A 22,008-nucleotide genomic window follows, 5' to 3' on the forward strand; every position below is an offset into this window, starting at 1 on the left:
CCATCCTTGGAGGTATTCAATCCTAGCTGGCCACAGCCCTGAGCAACCTTCACTAGCTCGCCCCGCTTTGAGCGGGGGTTTGGATGAGACACTCTCAGAGTGCCTGCCAGCCTCAGCTGTCCTGTGGCAAGTTGGTACAAGCTGCACCAGCCTCCAGGAGCAACCTCTACCGGCGCCTCTGCTGGCACTCCCTTCCCTATCAGGCTTTTTCCTAGCTGGAGATCACACAGCGGACCTCATCTCTACCAGGCATACCTTCTATTTATCTCCTATTCATGTTCACACCTATGTTAAGAACTGCTTGGCTTTTAGCATCTAATTTTCCAGCATCATCTAGCCTCAATATTTCCTCAAATGGTGATCAAAACCAAGCACATATGTACTTTGTAGTAAATGGTGCTTAAAGCATTGGAGAATTGGGGCCACTCGAAAATAAATAAATAAATAACATAGGCTGGCTTTGCTATTCTTTGCTCCTTTTCTTTGTTCCCATTCACTCCCCACATCTAAATATTTCTTCCAACCTACCTTTGTGTCTGACCTCTCTCTGATTACAAGTAAACATTTAATTATTATGATCCACCTTCTCCCCACTCCCATTCCTCTCATCCTCCTTATTTCCTCCTACATCCAGTCTCATTTGTCTCTAAAATTCTCAATGGGCTAAACCACAATTTGCCCTCACAAACTAATGCATTCCCACAACAGCATGACCTGCATATGCGCAAAAGTTTGTATAAAAGCAGGTAAGTGTTCACTGTTTGGATATAAGAAACTGAAAGAGAAACTCTGGGCTCTGTAAAATAAAGACTTGTGAAGCAAGTGTGGATATAGACTGAACATGGGGTTGGATCTCTGCAGTTTACACCTTTAAGACTGATTCTTCTCTTCTGCCACTACCTTGATCTAGGAGCTGTGCTATTCCTGTGAGCCTCAGCGCACATCAAGGTAGAGGCCTGGCAAATATGATTTTCAGCTCTCCTCATTTCCACTGCATCCATTATTAGTCTCATTTCTCTTCAGTCTCTTTTCATTTCATCTCTAAGCTGTCCTCTACTCAGCATCTCCCTAGTTCTCCAGTTCACCTCACTTCATGCACACCACACACATGTGCACTCCTTCATCCCATCACCTGCTTGTATCCCTCTTTTTGGGGGAGGGGGAGTGGAACACAACTGGTACTTGTTTACACTTGTTTTCCATATATTTTTACTAGTAACAGACACCAGGCCTCAGATAATTTTCCTGTATTAATCCATCAATATAGTAGCCTGAATCATGAAAAGCTCTCAACAAGTTAATAACTCCTTTTCTGCCTCAAAAATTACAACTGAGTTTGAATTTTGCAACCAAAGGAGATCATAGTCAAAGGCACCATCTCATCAGATGATGATGAGGGATGAGGGAAAGGCTTAGTGGATGAGGGAAAAGATGTGGATGTTGTCTACCTGGACTTTAGTAAGGCCTTTGACACCATTTCCCACAGCATTCTCCTGGAGAAACTGGGTGCTCACGGCTTGAACGGGCGTACTCTTCGCTGGGTTAAAAACTGGCTGGATGGCCGGTCCCAAAGAGTTGTGGTGAATGGAGTTAAATCCAGATGGCAGCCGGTCACGAGTGGTGTTCCCCAAGGCTCAGTGTTTGGGCCAGGTCTGTTTAATATCTTTATCCACAACCTGGACGAGGGCATCAAGTGCACCTTCAGTAAGTTTGCAGATGACACCAAGTTGGGCGGCAGTGTTGATCTGCCTGAAGGCAGGAAGGCCCTACAGAGGGACCTGGGCAGGCTGGATTGATGGGCTGAGGCCAACTGCATGATGTTCAACAAGGCTCAGTGCCAGGTCCTGCACTTAGGTCACAACAACCCCATGCAACGCTACAGGCTTGGAGAGGAGTGGCTGGAGAGCTGCCTGGCAGAAAATGACGTGGGGTTGTTGGTCAACAGCTGTCTGAATATAAGCCAGCAGTGTGCCCAGGTAGCCAAGAAGGCCAATAGCACCCTGGCTTGCATCAGAAATAGTGTGGCCAGCCAGACCAGGGAAGTGATCATCCCCCTGTACTTGGCACTGGAGAGGTTGCACCGCAAATCCTGTGTCCAGTTTTGGGCCCCTCACTACAAGAAGGACTTTGAGGTGCTGGAGCGCATCCAGAGAAGGGCAATGAAATTGGTGAAGGGTCTAGAGCACAAGTCTTATGAGAAGCGGCTGAGGGAGCTGGAGTCGTTTAGTCTGGAGAAGAGGAGGCTGAGGGGAGACCTTATCGCTCTCTACAACTCCCTGAAAGGAGGCTGTAGCGAGGTGCGGGTCGGACTCTTCTCCGAAGTAACAAGTGATAGGACTAGAGGAAATGGCCTGAAGTTGCACCAGGGGAGGTTTAGTTTGGATATTAGGAAAAATTTCTTCATTGAAAGGGTAGTCAGACACTGGAACAGGCTGCACAGGGAAGTGGTTGAGTCCTCATCCCTGCAGGCATTTAAACAATGTCTAGATGGGGTGCTTAGGGACACGGTTTAGTGGTGGACTTCACAGTGCTAGGTTAATCGTTGGACCTGATGATCTTAAAGGTCTTTTCCAATCTAAACGATTCTATGATTCTATGACCATTAAAAGTTCCCCAGCTTCATATTTGAGATGTCTCCCTAAATCCTTTGTTATATATGGGGCATGTCATTCACTGGCTTGTTCCTAGTACAGAACCAGAGCTCTCATATCTTGCACTTTAGGATCAGACTCAAGAAAAACAGTAGCAGACCGAAACAGAAAGCTGAGACCTAGAGACCAAATTTTATATAAATAATAACAATGGAAAACTAGAAATGCCTAACAGTATGTTCTGACAAGGTGCCACGGCCCCAGAACAATGCTTTAAGAGACACCTCCTTTCTTTACTGGAACACAAGAGAATGGTGGCTTAAATATTTTAAGATCTTTGTAAAATCCTTTACACAAAATGACTTTCACGGATTAGTTCATATGAACTCTCATTCTTTGAAGTACTTAGAGCAATTTCCTTCTTCAGAGAAAGGTACTTAGAAGCATTAACAACTCTATCTTCCAAATGTTCATGTGATAAGTAAATAGTACTGCCTCCATTATGCAAGTGATGCACCTGAGACAGATGATTTGTATGATCTACCCATGACTGCAGGAACTGGAATGCCAATGTCAAACAATAAAAATAGCTTCTTCTGTGTGGTTCAGATGAGCAATATCACCATCGCCTATACATGTCTACTCACTAAAAATACTGCAGATTTGAGCACATTCATTTTTTTCTACATGCTATCTTACAACACTGACTCACATGAATTAATCCCTCTTTTATATTCTGCTCATTGACTAAATAATGAAATGTTCTAAAGACATTAAAGGATTGACGCCCACAGAATCGGCGTTTAGGTAGGTACAACATGGCACAAAATCAACTCTATAGGTACAAACGGAAACTCAGAAAGTTCAGGATTTCACTGACTTGATGAAGGTCAAGCAGTAAGTGTGTTCCCAAGCTACAAACTGATCTTCTTAATTATCTGGCAAACAAGGCAAAATCGTCTAGGAGGCCCTCACTGAAAGCTTATTGCAGACAAATTTGAACATTAGTTCATATTTGTCAAACTGCAGATCTTTGCTGAAGATGCAAAGCTTTTATTTTGTACTTGGTTTAGAATTAAAAGGAGTAAAAGCTCTTCTATTCTAACTGCATTTTATTCTTCTCCTAGTCTATAAGCAACCCAATTGCTTAAGCAAGACATGTGATAATGCATGAGTTAATAATAAACAGAATAGCTCTCCCTTTTCCCGTATCAGTACTTCAACTGCTTGCTTAAAATCATCTAAACTCTCCAAAATCTGAACTCTTCAATCACCAATGTGAATGAAGCAGTATTTCTTCTGAAGTCCTTTGCAATCACCCCATCCAAAAGAATATGCACAAGCCTCAATAAATGGTCACGGTCAGACAGAACGGTAAAGCACTCCACTCTTACCTGGACAGCACTGTATTTAAAGTCATGTAAATATGATTACTTGGGTAAATAAGGGTTAAACACTTTAAGTCATCATGGATGCATTGTGTCAGAATGACGATATTGCTTTGTAAGGAGGCTTTTATCATGCAGTTGTACAATGTTTCTTACCCAAACTAAAATACCGTAAGACAACTGAGAACTACACTGCAACTGAAGATGAGTTCCAAGCTGCCCTCTCCTGTACTGTCTTTTGGACCAAAGCTCAAAACGTAACAAGGGTTTACAAACAAAAGCAATGTAGTGAATGACACACAGAGAAGAAAAAATATTCCACGACTATGAATGTGCTCCTGTTGGAATAACCAATGCTTTTAATTAAAAAGTTTTCAACAACGTTCATGGCCCAGCACAAAAGTTACTGAAATCACTTGAGAGAAAAAGCTGTCAAGAAGTAGGAGAAAATACTCTGGTTTGACTTTGGCAGGCAAAATCCATGTGTGTGTCCATCACTTTTAAGCAGCGTGGTGAAAGAGCACAGCATCCTGACTGATAGTCCAAATTTTAAACTTACACTTAAAAATTGTAACAAGCAGCTAGCAAAGGCTTCAAGGAAAGGTAGTATTTTGTGGTGTTCATCCTAAAAGGGACACTGTTTTCTTTCTTAAATCAACCCACATGATCTCATTACCTGATCAGAGAAAGACAAATTTCTGTACCCTGAACTGCACAGACTTGAAAGACCATGAAAGGGGCGAAGCATTCATAGTCAGGACTTATGTTTAGGTAGGTAGTTTGGAGAACACACAAGGAAGGGTAAGCACCTTTCAGAGCATGACACCCAAGCCCACAGACATGAGAAGATAGCTGGCACTGCCTAAGTACGATGGGAGTTTCAGGCTCAGTTTGTTCCCTTACCTTTGCAGTACTGCACACAGCTGAGAGCACTGACAGAAGCTTCATATAAACATTCAAAAAAGCGCCTCTCACCCCAAAGGGATTAAGTACACATATGTTTCTCTCTGCTTCTGTCAGACTCTATTTGTTAGCTTCTTAAAAGACAGAAGGGGCTGCTTTGGGGAGGAGTGGGTTCTCTCTCCTTTCTGGTTTTGGTAAAATCTACAGAAAGTCCATTTATCTCTACAGTAAAGCAGCTGTGATAATAGTCTTGTCCGTAACCATCCACTTCCAGCTTTCCTAGTAATCAAGGAGCACTGAGGATATTGTCTTGTTGCTGGAACAGGGACACCTTGTGCTACAATTTACTACAGTTCAAATCATTAAAAATGTTTTTTCATCCTTTTAACTGAATTATGCTATTTCAAACTTTATCCATTGATTTATCTTCCAGTTTCCTCCATACTTCCATTCATGCTTAGTGGCATGCTGCTATACTGACATTTGCAAACTGTATATCAGTTTGGTTATGCTGCAACTAGTTGTTTATTTACATTTATTTTTCAACACGGGAGGTAGAATAAAACACTATCAGAATTGTTCTTCCACAACTCTTCTCAGGAAGTTCACAAACCTTCCCCTGCCGTCACTACTCCGTTCCCTTGTTATTTTTCAGTTTCATAAGCTGGTTAGATGGAGTCAGAAATACACACAAAACGATAAGAGCTGTCTTGGCAGCCTTCAGTGAATTTCCAACATAAGCACTTTCACATCCTCCAGCAAGCAACCAAGCCAAGGTGTTTTGTAAGAGCAACCCACAAATCTTAATGAATACATTTAAGGAATTAACTGAAGTTTTCACCATTTATACTGCAGCATCTTGCAAGGGTGTAAAAAACCTCACCTCCAGATTCAAGCAACCAAAAGCAGCATTTGACACAAATCAACAGACTCTGTATAAGAAGGTGTTTAAAATGCACACAAGCAAAGAAATAGAGATAATTATGTTTCACCAGATACTCTGATGAATTTTGCAATGCAGACTCTTGCAAAAGTCTGGAAGTCTAGCACAACATGAGACGTTATCCACAGAGCAGAAAGAACACAACAGTATTTTTTTTTTTTACTAACCCTATTTTAAGTCTCTTCTAGCACAGACCACAAACCAGTTCTGTACTAATATTGTTCCTGAAGTTAATAACAAGAACCTGCTATTTCCGCTGCTCTAAAAGACAGAATGAAAAGAAGCAAGGCAAGAATTAAAACAATTGCCTCATATGGTGCAACCCAACTTTAACCAGAATCCAGAACATCACAAACAGAATGTTTTCGTTTTGTTACTCGCAGTGAATGAGTGCTTTTCTTGTCCTCCTTACCTGCAAAAACACTCTATTACTACAATTTGGAAAGGTAACTGAGTGAAATGAACGTATCTCAAATTGTTCCCTCACTTTAGATACATAAAATGAAGAGAGAAGCCAAAAGACAGGCTAAGTTATTTTTATACAGCTCTGTCCTGGTTTCAGCCGGGATAGAGTTAATTTTTCTTCCTAGTAGCTGGTATAGTGCTGTGTTTTGGATTTAGAATGAGAATAACGTTGATAATACACTGATGTTTTAGGTGTTGCTGAGCAGAGTTTACACTAGTCAAGGACTTCTCAGCTTCCCATGCTCTGCCAGGTGCACAAGAGGCTGGGAGGGGGCACAGCCAGGACAGCTGACCCAGACTGGCCAAAGGGCTATTCCCTACTGTATGACGGCATGCTCAGTATATAAACTGGGGGGAGTTGGCTGGGGGGCAGCAAACGCTGCTCAGGGACGGGCTGGGCATCAGTCAGTGGGTGGTGAGCAATTGTATAGTGTATCACTTGCTTTGTATATTATTATTATCCTTATTACTACTATTACTACTATTCCATTTCATTTTACTTCAATCATTAAACTATTCTTATCTCAACCCATGAGTCTTCTGACTTTCACCCTTCCAATTCTCTCTGCCATCCCACCGGGGTGGGGGGAGTGAGTGAGCGGCTGCGTGGTGCTTAGTCGCTCGCTGGGGTTGAACCACAACAAGCTCTTCAACAGATCTTGATAAGAGATTGATTGGTACTGCCAAAGTACTGGAAGATCCCAGAGGACTTGGTGCTCCACATCACATAAACTGGACTCTCTTCTGCTCAGCACAGTAATGGAAAGAAGACAACAGGGGCATGTGAGTTCTGTGGCAGTCTCTGCAGCTCTTCGGCATGTGCAGTGCTTCCAGGTACAGCCAGCTCTGATGCAGCACAGCTCAGGCACAACCGCCCGCTCCACATCTCCTTCTGGGGACACGATCACTGTCAGTCCCACACTCCAACTATGCTCAAGCTCTTTAAGCACAGAAAGACTCAGGAAGGACACAGTCTAAGAAGTGGGCAGATGATGCCCGTGCAAAAGATGGGATAAACTGGCTTTTAAAAATATGAGGCAAAAACCAATGTCTTCAAGAAGCTGCAGATTCCTGCTGTGAATCCAAATTGGGTGAAAATTTCACCCCTTACACAAAGACGTTTCCTACGGGACACACAGTGCTGATTGCCTATTTACACATGTCTTTTTCAGCTTTTCAGTGGAACGTTTTTTCCCGTTTAGTACACAGTTACACGAAAAATACCATTGAGTGCCAGTTTGACTGCTCCAGTTACTGAATGACTATTTTGTTTTTTTTCCAAACTGCTTGCTGAAGAAGGGTCAGGAGACATTTAATGACAGGGTGTCTGAGGCGACCGTGTTGTGTTCTCACAAGATAACAGAAAAATGAGGCACAGCCTTTTGTGCATTTCTGCCTGATGTAAGTCAGGAAGTTCTTTCTTAGGAATGCAAAATATTCATTAATATTTTGGGGAAGATTTGAAAATATTTTTTTATCTTGTTTTATAAATATTTCCAATGGCAATCTAGATATTTTATTCCTTCCCGCTTCCCTACTAAGGCTGTTTATTAAACGACCAATTATAACACAAGGCCTGTAGGGTAAGCTGGGACTAATTTTGCTGCCACTGAATTCAATGGCAAACAACTCAAGGAGTTCACAGTAGCTGGCTTGATCTTTTTATTCAGAATTTCCAAGACACACATTTTGAATGTATTGTACTGATCAATACTGACTGCAAAAAATTTCTCTTCACCTTTGCCTTATTTTCCTCATGCTCAAATGCCCCAGGTTGTTTATCCTCATTTATGTATTCTCAATATATACTTATGCTGCAGGCTTTTCAGAGCGGGTAATATTTACATATCGAAATGGGTATTACATACCAATATGGTGTTCTAATCTCAGGTCTTTAAATATTGCTTTAATATAAATTCAATAATACTGATGATAAATGGAGAGAGCATTTCTGGGACTTTGGACTATGGATGGACCCAGACTATGAAGCTCAGGTGTGAATATAAACTTTGGAGAAGTTTGAGGTTCACTTCAGGACAACTGAAGGTCACTCCTTTCTAATGAAACATTCAAGAGTTATTTGCAGCTCACAGTGACATTTCACCATTACCACACATACCATACTTGTGATCAGGTTTTGAATGAGTGTACCTGAACTGTGAACCCATTTTACTGATCTCCATAACCATCACTGGTCAAATTTAAAGAATAAAATAAACACCATCTATGAGGTTGCTGCCTTTTCATAATTTCATATAGTCATTTCCCCAAAAGTGTATCCTTAGTAAAATATGATATACATGGACAATTCTGCAACAAAAAACTACTGAGGTCAAACTTACTTGATCATGCAAGAGCATTATTTTTGTGAGGAAAGTTGTACCTGAAGAAACTAAAAAACCATCACCATATAAGGACCTTCCTGGAAGGTAACTTAACATGTTAGCACACAAAATACGACTTTGTGCATTCTTCCTCAGGGTAGAGTTTACTTCCTAGTTTGTCCAATAATGTCATGTTGAAATATTTAATGCAAATTTTGAAAAATCTAACAAGCATTCACCTTTAAAGAGCTAACATCAGGCATTTCTCATTGTTGCTCTCATTTAGCTTCCACCTACTTCAGCTCTCTAAATGCAATTCAGAAAGCTTCAGACACAAATAAAATTTATGCTGAACTGGTGTTGTCACAGAAAGTTTTTTCTAGTCTTTGGCCAAAACGCTGCAGCTCTGTCCTGCTGGCTCCATGTCGCTATTCAGGATTTTTCACAATGACTGTCCTCTTTTAATGCTACCCTAAAGAGCAGAGACTATGTCACATCAGAAGGAAGTGAGAGAAAAGGTTACCATCGCAGCAAGCTAATCTGCACCTACTACATTTCTGCTCTGCTCAAATCTCATTTGTTTCAGGAACTCCCCTCTAAACAGAATACAGAAACACAAAATATACAGTAGATATCTCTGAAAAGAGCATTTGTCAAGAGCAAGTAAGGGTTACCAAAATATACATCCACGTGGTACTATGTCATAAGCACAGCTGAGAGGAAGGACATGCAGGTCACAGGAGCCTACCAAAAGATTACTTACCACTCTCTCCACAGACCCTCAGCTACACATCTTAAGAACAAAAGCTCATCTCCTTTAGCACACAGCAAAGCACCTTCTAGTCCTCCCAACAAGACAGCAAGTGTTTTTTTCTTCTTCTTTTTTTTTAATACAATTTCACCCATATCGCCAGCCATAGACTGATGATATCACTAAAATAATACAGTAATGGAGTTGTTGCAGGTACCTCTGTGTTACACATACCTCCATCTGTCTGTAAAATAAATAAATGAATAAATGGAAGGGCTGAAATTTCCCCCTTCCCCAGGGACATGAGCACTTGCCACTCCCTCCAGCTGCTACTTCCCAAGATACAAACAGAAGCTCAAGAAAATGCATCTGTCAGAAAGCACCAGTATGACAGAATCCACTGCAAATGCACCTTCTGCTCTTGCCGTTGTTTCCTCTGGAATCTATCACCTTAATGTGACATTTGTAGTATGGTCTGAAGTATCTCTTACATACAGCATAGATTCTCGTCAAATTGTTGTAATTAAACTCCTATCAGAATAAATTTCATTTCTTATCTTCTTCCTACTTACGCTGACTCAAGTAATATTTTACTCCAGGAAGTGTCCCAGGGGGCTTTGCAACACAAGAGAGAGAAATAAGATTTGTCGTAAGAAAAAAGGAGAAGCAGAAGAGTTTGATCCAAAATTCTACACTCTGCCTCTACCCTTACTTACCTGATGAATAAAGGAAACACTAAATGCGATGGCACTTAATCTAGTTATTTTGACTGCTCTCAGTGCAGAAGCCTATAGTATCAGCTCATACAACCCACAACAATTATGGAAGGCATAAAAAACAACCCTGCTTACCTTTCATCCCAAACTTGGAGTGTCTTCCAAACTTCAGAATAATAAGCATTATTACTAAACCAGTGCACACCAGTGCTGCAATTCCCACCACAACATACACCTAAAAAAAGAGGACACAAACAGATCTGCTTATTTTGTTCTCATGAACTACCTTCAAAGACATTCAGAATACATTCAGGTTAACCCAGTTAGGTAGAGTCTCATTTCAACTGGGAAACGTTTGCACTCAGATCAAAGAGTACAGAGAACAGCCACTTGTTGAGGTTTCTTCTATCCTGCAGAGAAGAGAGATTCAGACACCTCTGAGAACAACTTTTTCAACATCCCACACATTCAAGGCAGGTGGGAGGGAGTGCATATCACCCCTTTCCCTTCCAGCAGAGTGGCATGTTATAAGAAAACACATAAGAAAAACACATAGGAAAAAAATTTTTACTCTGAGGGTGGCTGAACACTGGTACAGATTGCCCAGAGTGGCTGTGGCATCTCCATCCCTGGAGATATCAAAACCAGAGTGGACATAACCCTGAGCAACCAGGCTGGCCCCAGTTTAAGCAGGGGGGATCGGACCAGAGGATTTCTAGAGGTCTCTTCCAACCTCAGATGTTCAATGATTCTGTTATCAGACAAGATAAGACTGCCTGGGATCCTCCCCATTTTTTGGCAGTGTCTCAACTCACAGTATGCTCTCTGGTTCATGAACATGGTCTCCACTGCCTGCTGCTTTACAGAGTAACTGATGCAGGGAGGCAGCAACATCAACCAGGCTAGACACCCACTACCAGTTTCCAACAACTCAGTTCAGGAGAGCATGAGAGGCAAGGCAGCAAAGGAGGAGGTCCACCAATTCAACTACTTAGACTGAAAGCTACTGCAAATTAGTTGTTCAAAAACCTAGATGAAATCATGTTTTAAAAACATACAATTAGAATTTGAAAGTTCATTGAAGCACATCCTCCCTGTAAGGAGAAGCTGACTCCAGGACTGGTATTCAAACAACAATCTTCAAATTACCTTGGATGTCTTTGTTTTGTAAATAAAGAGTTGCTCTCCTTGGCTAAAATTAGAAGCAAAGTCTTAGGCTAAAAAAATTACAGTTAGTTGTTCGGAAAAGCATGAAATAAAATAACTAGCAATTCTATTTGGACTGAAAAGTGATTCACTCTTTCAAAAAATGAGGGGAGGGCAAGAGTGGGGAGCACTGATTTTCTTTTTTTTTCCTTCTGTTTTTTTTGAGTTTTGATTGCAACACAGTAATAGCTCCGGTGTTCTGGTAGCTCGGGGTCCTATTACAATCTCCTCAGTTTTCTGAGTTGTATAGCCAGAAAGTTCGCCAAGATTACAGATCAGGAAACAATGTATATACTTACAGTAATGCTATCTTCATTCTCTTTGTTGGAAACATCCGTAGAAGTGATTTGATTACTGTTATTTGTGGTGTCTCCAAGATCATTAGGCGTGGTTTCATACTCTTAGGAAAGGAAAAAAGGTTGCTTTTATAATTTCGTAACCTTAGAGGGGAAAGGGTTGTCTTTACATAATTTCTGTTCTGTAAGACGCTAAGGCCACTAACAACTCTCGGGACTCGGAGCTCTTTGGAAACAAAACATAATCGCTAACATAGCTGGAACATTTGGGGGGGATTCCTGTGGCAGATAATCGAACAGATGTGTTGTGACTTACAAACTTGAAAGGAGAAGGAATCTATACCATAATGTGCATCTACTGGAAAAACTAGGGTTAAATAAGAACTCCATCCATAAAGCTATTTTTATGTGCTTCTGACTTCCCATTAAAAATGAAAGATTGCCCTCTACACTGAACTTCTCCAGCCTTGTATTCAGCCAAATATAGGACAGTCTTAGAAATTAGCTTGGGGACTTTTGTTTAGCTGAGAACTTGGCAGACGGGTCTTTAGCTAGTTTATTACTATCAAATGTGAAATAGCTGTTTTTCTTCATTTAAAAATAATAAAAAAATACTGTTGTGTGCACAGAGGTTACAGTCTATCATCATAAACAGTCATACAGGTAAACCTTTAAAAAATTAAGTGCCTGAGATGGTATGAAGAGATTTGATTTATCAAAATAATTCCACCGACTGGTCTGAAGGAGTGAATCCAGAACCATCAAAAAGAATGAACATGGCTTAATTATTTATAATTATTTAAAAATGAAACACAGATATTTACAGTCCATGATTTCCTGTCAAAACTATTCAAATGAGATAAAAAGAATTAAATAATACACATATTAACTTAGAGAAACGTGCATTAAAATAAAATAAAAAATGTATATATTTTATGATTACATCTGGAAATGTATATAATGTTTCAATTTTATGACTGTAATGTGTGAAGATGAAAGAAACAAACAAGGGAATAACTGCACCTACTACAAAATGCACCTTCAGCATTGTAATTTAAATTTGCAACTAACTGCGTATTTCTTTACATATTTCGATTAAAATCAGTGCCGTAAGCCTACAGATGAAATTTTAACAGTGAATCTGAAAAAGCAGAGCGCAGAGGCATAGCTCTCACTAACCACAGAGGCAGGAACTCTTCTGACTGCAGAGCTGCTGCTGAGCAAGGGCAGGGAGTGCCTGCGCCTTGGTCGAGTTTATCTCCTTTAGCTCCCAAGGCCATTTTGGAGAGCCCAGCTGGCAACGCTAGCAACAAGCTGCACTTGGCTTTTGATCTTCATGCATGCACGAACACATTTGCTTTCTGCAAAGCACTCGGCAGGCTGCAGGTTTTTTGGTGTGTGAAGCTACGCAGCTACCTCTGGCACCAGTGCTACAGTCAGTAGTCAGCTTGTCTAATCAGCTCACGTAGTCTATTTTGGCTCTACACCATGCATGCCGAAGGACAGGACTCTTTCAAGCCAAAATACGTCCTTAGTATACAGGTTTCATGAGAAACGAAATTCAATTTCCTGGTCTTTTACCGTTTGAATTCTCCAACTCAGCACTGCATCTCTATGCCTATAGCGTCCTACACAGCAAGGTTAGAACAGGAGTGAGAGGCAAATGAACAGCACTCCTTACTAACCGGGCAGCACAAGCCCTGCCTGAATAGCTCACCTGCACAAGCAGCCTGGACACTCGGACGAGGCACTGTGCAGACCGTCCGCCACCGTGACTACGTGCTTTGCCACAGCAAAGGAAGAGACTTCTGCTTCATTGATTTGCAGGCAGAGCCCGCTTTATAACAATTATCTCAGCCTGCAAGATTGGGCTTCCTTTACAATTAGCTGGGAAAAACTTCACAAAGATAGTTTTGACCAACCCTGTATTTATGGTAGCTTTACAACACCAATGTATAATGCAAATATTTAGAGCCTTCGCTGCTCTGGCTCTGTAACACAATCTTTCAAGAGGGAAACTTCTTGCTTGTAATTTTACCTGTAAATAGCGGTGGGCAAAAGCCGATGCTATTTGCAGTTCTGTTTATGCTCATGTCTGTACTAAGCTACTGGAAATCACACCCTGAAGGACTAATGAGAACTATGTAGAGTGTTTCTGGTCTGGTCTGTAAATCCTCTGAATGCACTTTTATATTAATATGGGCACGAGCTAAAGTAGGCCACGTCAGCACACTGGTGTTGCATTGCCATTCCCCACTGTATAACCGTGAAGCACTTGCATTTGAACTAGTGCCAGATCTTCAAAGCCTCTTGAAATGGGTGAGCCAGGCAATGAGAACACGCGCAGCAGCTATCCAGCCAAAACTGGGCGATTCTGAGTGAAACAAATTCCTGTTCATTTCACTATGAAATCCTGACATAGACATCGAGCACTCCCGATACAGACAGGGTCACGCCTCTTGATCCACGCTATGCGAGACCTGTATCGCTTCAGGGCCAGGTCCTCGGGCGCCGCGTACCTCACACAGCCACCTGCGACTACGCCAACTGCGGCGAATTGCAGCTGAGGCCGGGCGGTATTTTGCAGCCATTTTACAAACAAGGTGCGCAGCAGCTGGGATGCAGACAAGAGCACAGTCATGCCAGCAGCGGGGGGGTGTCACTCTGCACAGTCCTCTGAGGGGTTGGGTGATACGGGGCATGTTGTCTCTCTCATGTTTACAACCCCATTAGAAGAAGCAGTGTGGCTCAAAGACGTGAACTCGGAGCCAAAGAAGCCGCTCTGCGTTTGATCTCCTGCTCAGCCCCAGGGTGAGTCACTTTATTTCTCTCAGTTACTTCCCAGACAGGGCCCAGACAGCCTCTCCTCCCTGCCTTTGACGCGAGGTGAGCCGCAGGCACTAGCGACTGCTCCGCGCTTGCAGCGGGCAGAGTGCCCCACGCAGCTGGGACCCTCCCTGGGCAAACACCATGTCAAGCAGCCTGCTGTGACCTCATCAGTTCTTCTGCTTCCGGTTGTATGCTCAAAACACTTAACGGAAAATGTTTGGGAAATCACCTCACATGGAGCACAGGACACAGACGGTCAATTGCCAAGGAACAGGCCAACCCGGCCTACAAAGGGCTTTGCTCCACGCAGAGGTGTACTCAAAGTTGGGGTCCCCATCCTCCGTCACCACCCTCTCCATCTCCTCAGAGCCCAGCCCTGCCCGGCCATGAGCCCTACCGAGCGGGGCCCACCTGTGGGCCCGTGGCCCAGCCTCGGACCCAGGGCAGTGCCCAATGCCTGGGGCTGTGGCTGCCCATGGGCCCCCCGGCTGCCCCGCTCCTGGCTGGGGCAGTGGGACGGGCCTGGCTGCCAGCCCCTGCCCTGATGGACCCCCATGGGGACCCCTGGCCCTGCGGCACCCCAACACTCGCAGGGAAATACCCTGCAGCTGCCATTAACTTTACCCATAGCCAACAGACTGACAGACACGCAGCTAGTCCCAGCGCCCAACAGGATCAAATCCTCTGCTGCCATCTTTACCCATTACACTGGGCACATTTGCAACATGATTAGCATGGGGCTCTGAAAAATGCATTTTAAAGGGAAGACTGCGCTTTAAATCTTCCTTCCAACATAATCTAAGTTTTGGGTAAACAGGTTAGCATAGAGATAGAGTGGCCTGAAAAAAAGTCGTGAAAACTGCTCAGTCTCTGTGGGGAGCTCATCCCAGGGGTCCCACTGTCAGCCATGCAGGCAGTGGTTCTCTGAAAAAGTTTATCAGTTCCTAGACTTTCCAGCTAGCCTCATTTATTCACCTCACTAACTGGTATTTTGAATTTGAAATAATTAGGGAAACACTCTGGACTACAAAGTGTTTCTCAAAGCAAGCACTGAGTCACTGAAACAAAGATCAAAGACAGCAGTTTCAAACAGCAGAAAGAAAAGCCGGAATAAAAAGGAAGGCTGCTTTCATCAGGACTAGGTCTTGCAGGCTGTGATCTGCTAGTGCAACTTGAAGTGCACATCTCAGCAGAAACCTACCCAAGTCAATCAAAGCACAGCACTCACATGGTTAAAGCCATACACAGGCATCAGGACCTTGATAAACAGCTCAGAATCAAAATCTTCATGCATACAGCTAATGTAATACAACACATGTAAGAAATGGTGCAAACCATCACCACCTTCCCACCTCCCAAGCCCCCCCCCAAAAAAAACGAATTTGGAAAGAGAGGGAGGGGAAGCCATCCTTCAGTATTTCTAAGCACTGAAAGCCAAATGGATGCTTTAATTGCACATTTGCTGAAGTTTAATGACATGAAATGGAATCAAAGCAATAACATTTATATCAGCTTAAGGAAACTTGAGTGATGGGCCATTTCATCCAAATAAAAAGTACTCCAAACAGGATCCAGCTTCTGCTGGAAGCTAAAGGGTGTTTGGGTATGTTGGTTAGGATGGACTTTCCTGTTCACCAGAAGTATACCAAAAGTATTATGTAAACCTAGCCAGTTGCTTTTCATTCTGTAGCTTCTATTATAGTGCACACTGGCTTCCACTAGGTACAGACCAAAACATTTTGCCTAACTAAAAAACTAATGTGAACACTGTGTCATCAAATCCTCTGGCACACACTCAGACATCACTAAGTTGATGGTCTGCTTATGCAAGAGCGATTAAGGGAAGGTACAAATGACAAGACAGAGCAAAATAAATTGCCTACAGGAAAACTTATGCGCCAACTTCATTTTTAAGTGGGATTCAGGGGCACATTTTTGGAGGCAAAACAAGTATGGAATCATCCCTAAAAAAATAAATTAAGTTATATAAGGATAAATCACAAACTCTCTTTCCTCCAAGAAATGCCTCCAAAAGGTTCACAAAATCCCATGCCTGTGAGCTACATCAGACATCTGTCATCCTACAGGATCAACTGCAACCATTCGTAGCAGTGGATTTATGCTTCTCCTAATGTGAATCAAAAGCAGCAAAGTAAGTAAAACATCATATTGCCCTCATTTTTCTTAAATAATATAAGGCAGGAGAAGAACCAAAAATACAAAGTACCGTTTGGAATTGTGTTATAAAATGTGCCATTTCAATTTAACTGAGCCTGACATTCTATTTTTTAATGGTTTCAGTTCCTTCATTTCTATCATTAAAAGAAAAGAAAAAGGAAATCAAATATATACCATAAACGTCTGGATCCACAATTGGGCCACTACCTGCACATGGAAAAGAGAAAAAAAAAAAAGAAAAAGCCTTTGTAAATAGATTGAAAATGCTGAAAGAATAAGAGTTTCTTTAGGAATTTTTTTAAGAGTTGACATGTTACTTGCAATAGCAATGATCAGTACCTACACAAATGCAAAGCAACATCAATATATCACAGTATCTGTTTATCAGATTACATTTACAACCATTTTAGAGCTACCCCAAAGGTTAATATTGTGCTTCATGGGAAACACATAATGCACAGGGCACTAGCTCTGGCAAAGGCAGGTGTATTTCCCAACTGGGCAAAATTCTGCTTTCCGCTATTAATGTATATCTGGAATAAGTGCAACAATAGTTATTCCTGTTGAAAAATTAGTGGTAAAATTCTCCCTGACCTTAAGTGGAAGCAGACTTCAGTGAGCATTAACAATCGCTGACTTTTACCTGATAAAAAAATTTTGCTATTAAATCACCGTGAGAACAAACAAGTTTAACTATGAGCTGGCAAGTTAAGGGCTAGTGGTAGCAATGACCAAAGCGGCACCATTTCATTCGCTCTGTAAAAGGATGCCTCCAAGAAGCCAGCTGCACAGCTGATAGACAGAACTCTTACCGAAAGAGTCAGATGTCTCGGAAGCCAGCCTTTACACAAGCGAATGGATACCCGTCTAGTCTACACTTTTCTAAATTTTACTAGTTCCAGTTGGCAGCTTTTTCTAATTACTGCACATATGTAAGGCTGAGCACATATGTGAGTATAATGCACAGAACACCCACTGAAATTAGTGTACTATTAGACTCTTCACGCTTTGAAAGATACTTGTGTTGTATTTCAACATACCCGTTCATTCTGGTCTATAATGTATTTATAGCATAGCTTATGTAGTAGGCTCCTAATCATCTCTTCTGTATTTTTACTCTTTCTTTTTGTTCATTTGGAAATAAAATTAACAGATAGTTAAAATCTCTAAAGATGAATCAAACTTCAAAAAGCATAATTCTGTTTATAGTACTATACAGTAAATCCATAGTAGTGGCATTACACTGGCATAAAGCTACTGTGAAGTATGACCGGAACACCATTGTTTATGCTTATGTCAACAGCGTGAGAATCTGTGCTGAAAATACTAAACAGAGTTGCAATCCGTTTGCAGAATGGCAGCAGATAATTAGGTTTATTTTTAAATGCATTTGAAGATATTCTAGTATCCAGAGATATAGGTTAATAGACCCCATGAGAACTGTCATGTCAATCTGCAGAAATAAATAACAAGTGAAGAAAGCTTGTACTAGCTGTCCTCAAGCAAGTTCTGACCAGGGTTTCTTGTCCATAAAAGTTCATGGATTGTTTTTCCAGTATAAAACATCCATGGGCTGAAAGACAGTACTTCTAAGTTACCTTCTGTAATAGGAGGAGGAAAAAAAACAACAAAAAAATTCCCAGGCCTTTATTCCTAAATTAAATGGCAACATTTTTGTTACTGTTTACTGGAATTGGGATAATCAGATTAGTTTAACCCTAACTCCTGCCAGCAATATAAACTAGGAAGTCATCAACTCCATTCAAATAACTTTTATATAACTAAATACTTCACTTCAGATAAAGTTGCAAAAATCAAGATGCTGGACGAAACCCAAAACATCAGTTGAAGCTATTTTAACATTGAACTTCACCACAGTAATTTTGCACATTTACATACAATTATTTTTAAGGCAAACACAGAACAGCATTGTTGTTTCGGTCCCTGTTAGAACAGGTTGTTGTGTAAATAAACTATGAAGAGACTTATCCTATTCCCTCATCTTTATGAACTACACCAACTATACTTGGTTTGCCTGCTTCTTTCTGTATAAAGTTGACATTTTCGAAATAAAGCAGCAGCAAAAGACTCAATCAAAAAACACACTTCTGCAAAACAGCCCTATGTTGTTATGCTGCACAAGCAAGATGCTACTTCTAAGGCGTATTTAATATATTCTTTTACTTTGATAAGATACGATGTGATTTGGATTCCTTCAGCTGAGTTTTAGAGTAGAAAGCTGGTAGATGAATAAGCTTAATTAAAAGTACTTATTATTGGTAAAAATCTCTCCTGCATTCATTAGCTGTTTTGAATCAACTATGAGAACAGCCTCCAGAATAAAATATGAACATTCCTTGCTTAGTGTTTGCTGCAGTGTAGTCTCAAATAATCAACTCATCCTCAGCAAGAACAGCTTCACAGGAATCCAAGAATTTTAGCAGATTAAAGCTAGTTAAAAATCTAGCTAATAGAATATGAAATTTACTCCTCCAGGCCTTCATATTTTAAACAAAGTCTTAATTTACAACATTAACTGTGTTATCATTAACTCAATGCAAATCCCACTGTGGTACATGCTTTCCTCTCCTTTAAGCCTGCATCCTCAGACCAGTGAAAAATGTTCTGCAAGTAGCATGCTGGAAATTGACAGCATCTTAGTACAAATCATGTCTTTATCATGTTTAATGCAACTTTGAAAGTGGAGTATTACAGTGTGGATGACAGAACATGCTTCAGACTTAGTTGTATTTAATTTAGATAGATGTATGGATTATAGGTGAGTGGGGGTTTTTTTATTTTCTTTTGTTTTTACCTTCAGAGAATTTGCCCGTAAGTGATGCAATAACCAGAGAATCAGTTTAAAGCTCAGTGAGTATACCCCACCCCATGAAACATCAGGGCTGGTATTTGATTCAGTCATGAAGGCATGGAAATGAACATAATACCAGGGCGTGGGCCTTAATCTTTATGCTTCATTGTACAATATGTGGGCCAAAAGAAGAAACTACACAGTAACGACAGCACTGAAAAAGCCTTTTAAGGGTTTGAAAAAGCCTGACAGTACTTTAAATAGTAATAATTTAAAACAAAAATTGTAATACAATGCAGAGAGGATTCTAGTTTTTTAACATTTGCTTTTATGCCAGCTTCAGTGGAGGAGACAACAATGTTGTGACATTTTCTAAAGCTCAATGCCATGATTCTTATAGGAAAAAGCCCCACTAATAAAAACAATATTGAGAAGGCTAAGTAGATAAGCAATTTCCCCTGTTGTTAATTTTTAAGACTGGTTTGGTGCCATCCACTACGCATGAACTGATTTCTAATGCAGTTACATCCTGTCTATACATAGTCCAGTTTCCTCTATACTCTTTCTGTGAAGTTTAATCCGCCACAGAGCTTGGGAAATGCTGAAAGAACACAGCACAGATTATCTTGGCAGACTTATACTCCTTATGAGTATAAAGAGGGTGGAACAAATAAATAATGCTGTCTTTCTAATCTGGAGGATACCTACAATTCTATTTACTGATTTAAAAAGCCACAACTAGGAAATTTTCAGTGTACAGGGAAGAAGCATAAAGGAAAAACAGAAGAGTAAAAGGGATTTGGATCAAAGACAAAAAAATCACCTAAATGTATTAGAGGAAATGTTATTCTGTTAAGAAAATGAACCCAGGTTCATATTAAATAATCAGGGTGTAAGAGAACTTCTATTTTATGCAGAACATTTATGAGGTGAACTGTTTTACTGAACCGTTATAATGCAGTATTAGAGGATGCCAGTAGCTGAAACCACGGCATGTTTCTGTAATGAGTCTATTTAAGGAAGAACTCCAGAGAAAAAAGAGGAGAGGAGCACTAAGGACAGCAGGAGTAAATAAAGCCTGGTTGTATCAGCTCTTCACCTTCTCCTTCTAAGGGTGGGAAAGCAAAAGACCTGCCACCTCTCTCCCTACAGCAGACTGACCTGATAGGGAAGAATGTTAAATACAGACCATATTTTTACTGTCTGTAGCCTGCAATGTAGGAGAGAGAATTTAAATATTCACTTTTTTTCCTGCCAGATAACATTAGCACTGCACACTGCTGTTTCAAAAAAGAAGGCAGCTATTTATACCCCATGGCTAAAAAGCCAAAGGTACACACATCCTCATATTTTCAGATATGACTGTGCAATTATTTGCGCAAAAACATGCCTTTATTTCCACTCCAGCTGTGCAAGGTCCACTCATTTTTTTCCACTTACAGCAATATGCTTACATGTATGCCTTCTTACTCTTACAGTCACTTCACATATGGTTTTGAAGATGTGGGAAAAGATCAAACCACGGTGAACATCAATCACCTACAGTAGTCCCTGCAGTTCGATGAGTTAGTCCACCTTGAGCCTGCTCATGTAACATTTAGGAGGGCTGAGGCAGAGCCTTTAGAGCAACTGAAGATGCATATATTTAACAGCAACCATCTTGAGCGTGGATATTCCCAGGCATGTAGGTGCCCAACCTCCACCGAAACGAATGGGAACTGGACACTGAAAACGCCTGTGAGGACCTGAGACGTTGTCCATCCTGCCTCTGGGTTGTTTTCTCTCCAGCTCCCTCTGGTGACCTAAACAACATACTATCATCAACTCACCAGACTGCACAATTGATTTTGCAACACGGCACTAGATGCTACATAGGCATCCCCCGTGACCTTGGATACACTGCCTAGTTGCATTCATATGCAGTGCATTAAAACTTACAGATTGGCTGAACTGGTGCTCAGTGCTTTCCAGGATCAGAACTCAGGCTTGAGAATACCTCAGGAACAGCAACCTTTTACTAGCCTTAGCTGGCACTGAGGATGGTTACTCAAAGGGCACTAGCGTGGCCTCCCTTCAGAAGCAATTAACAAGAAGAAAATGCTCAATAAAAACATTATTTTACAACTAATCTTGAAGACATTCATTCAGAGAGGAAAAAAAAAAGCATATAAAAAGCTTCTTCCAAAAGAGTTAAACTGGCCAGGAGCACTGTCTCCACAGTGTCATCAATTTGCAATTGCTAACATAAAAAAAAAATTATACTCACCATCTCCAGGCACTGACATGAAATGAGCATCAACCCGTTTTTCATCCTCTCCATACTCATTCTTTGCCAGTAAGGTATAAGCACCATTATTCAGGTGGGTAGGATTGTCCAGCTGAAGGCAGCCGTGGTATTCACTTTGATTGATAACATGTATTTTAGTACAGATGTATTCAGACTCATTCAGTATAGCCCCTTCATAGAACCACTGCAATGTGGGCTTAGGGTTCCCTTTCACAGTGAATGGAATACACCAGTGGTGGTCCGGGGTTGGAGATTCAATAAACGTGATATTTGGTGCAACTACATTGGAAAAAAGAGTGAAGAACATCAGAATATTCTG

At 41.2% G+C, this 22,008-nt stretch overlaps 1 protein-coding gene across 2 annotated transcripts in view; it reads right to left on the bottom strand.

Annotated features, from left to right (window-relative positions):
* The window catches only part of NTRK2 (neurotrophic receptor tyrosine kinase 2), a 207,988-nt gene that overhangs the window by 138,452 nt on the left and 47,528 nt on the right, over positions 1-22,008 (bottom strand). For both annotated transcript variants that reach the window (XM_087741303.1, XM_087741304.1), the window contains exons 8-11: positions 21,669-21,968; positions 16,765-16,797; positions 11,587-11,687; positions 10,217-10,316 (exon numbers count right to left, since the gene is read on the bottom strand). In XM_087741303.1, the coding sequence (XP_087597429.1) occupies positions 10,217-10,316; positions 11,587-11,687; positions 16,765-16,797; positions 21,669-21,968 (534 nt within the window). The remainder of the gene's footprint in view (positions 1-10,216; positions 10,317-11,586; positions 11,688-16,764; positions 16,798-21,668; positions 21,969-22,008) is intronic.

This window comes from Nipponia nippon, unplaced genomic scaffold, assembly GCF_047370975.1.
Source record: "Nipponia nippon isolate SJK-2023a ecotype South Korea unplaced genomic scaffold, ASM4737097v1 scaffold_8, whole genome shotgun sequence".
Classification (NCBI taxonomy): domain Eukaryota; kingdom Metazoa; phylum Chordata; class Aves; order Pelecaniformes; family Threskiornithidae; genus Nipponia; species Nipponia nippon.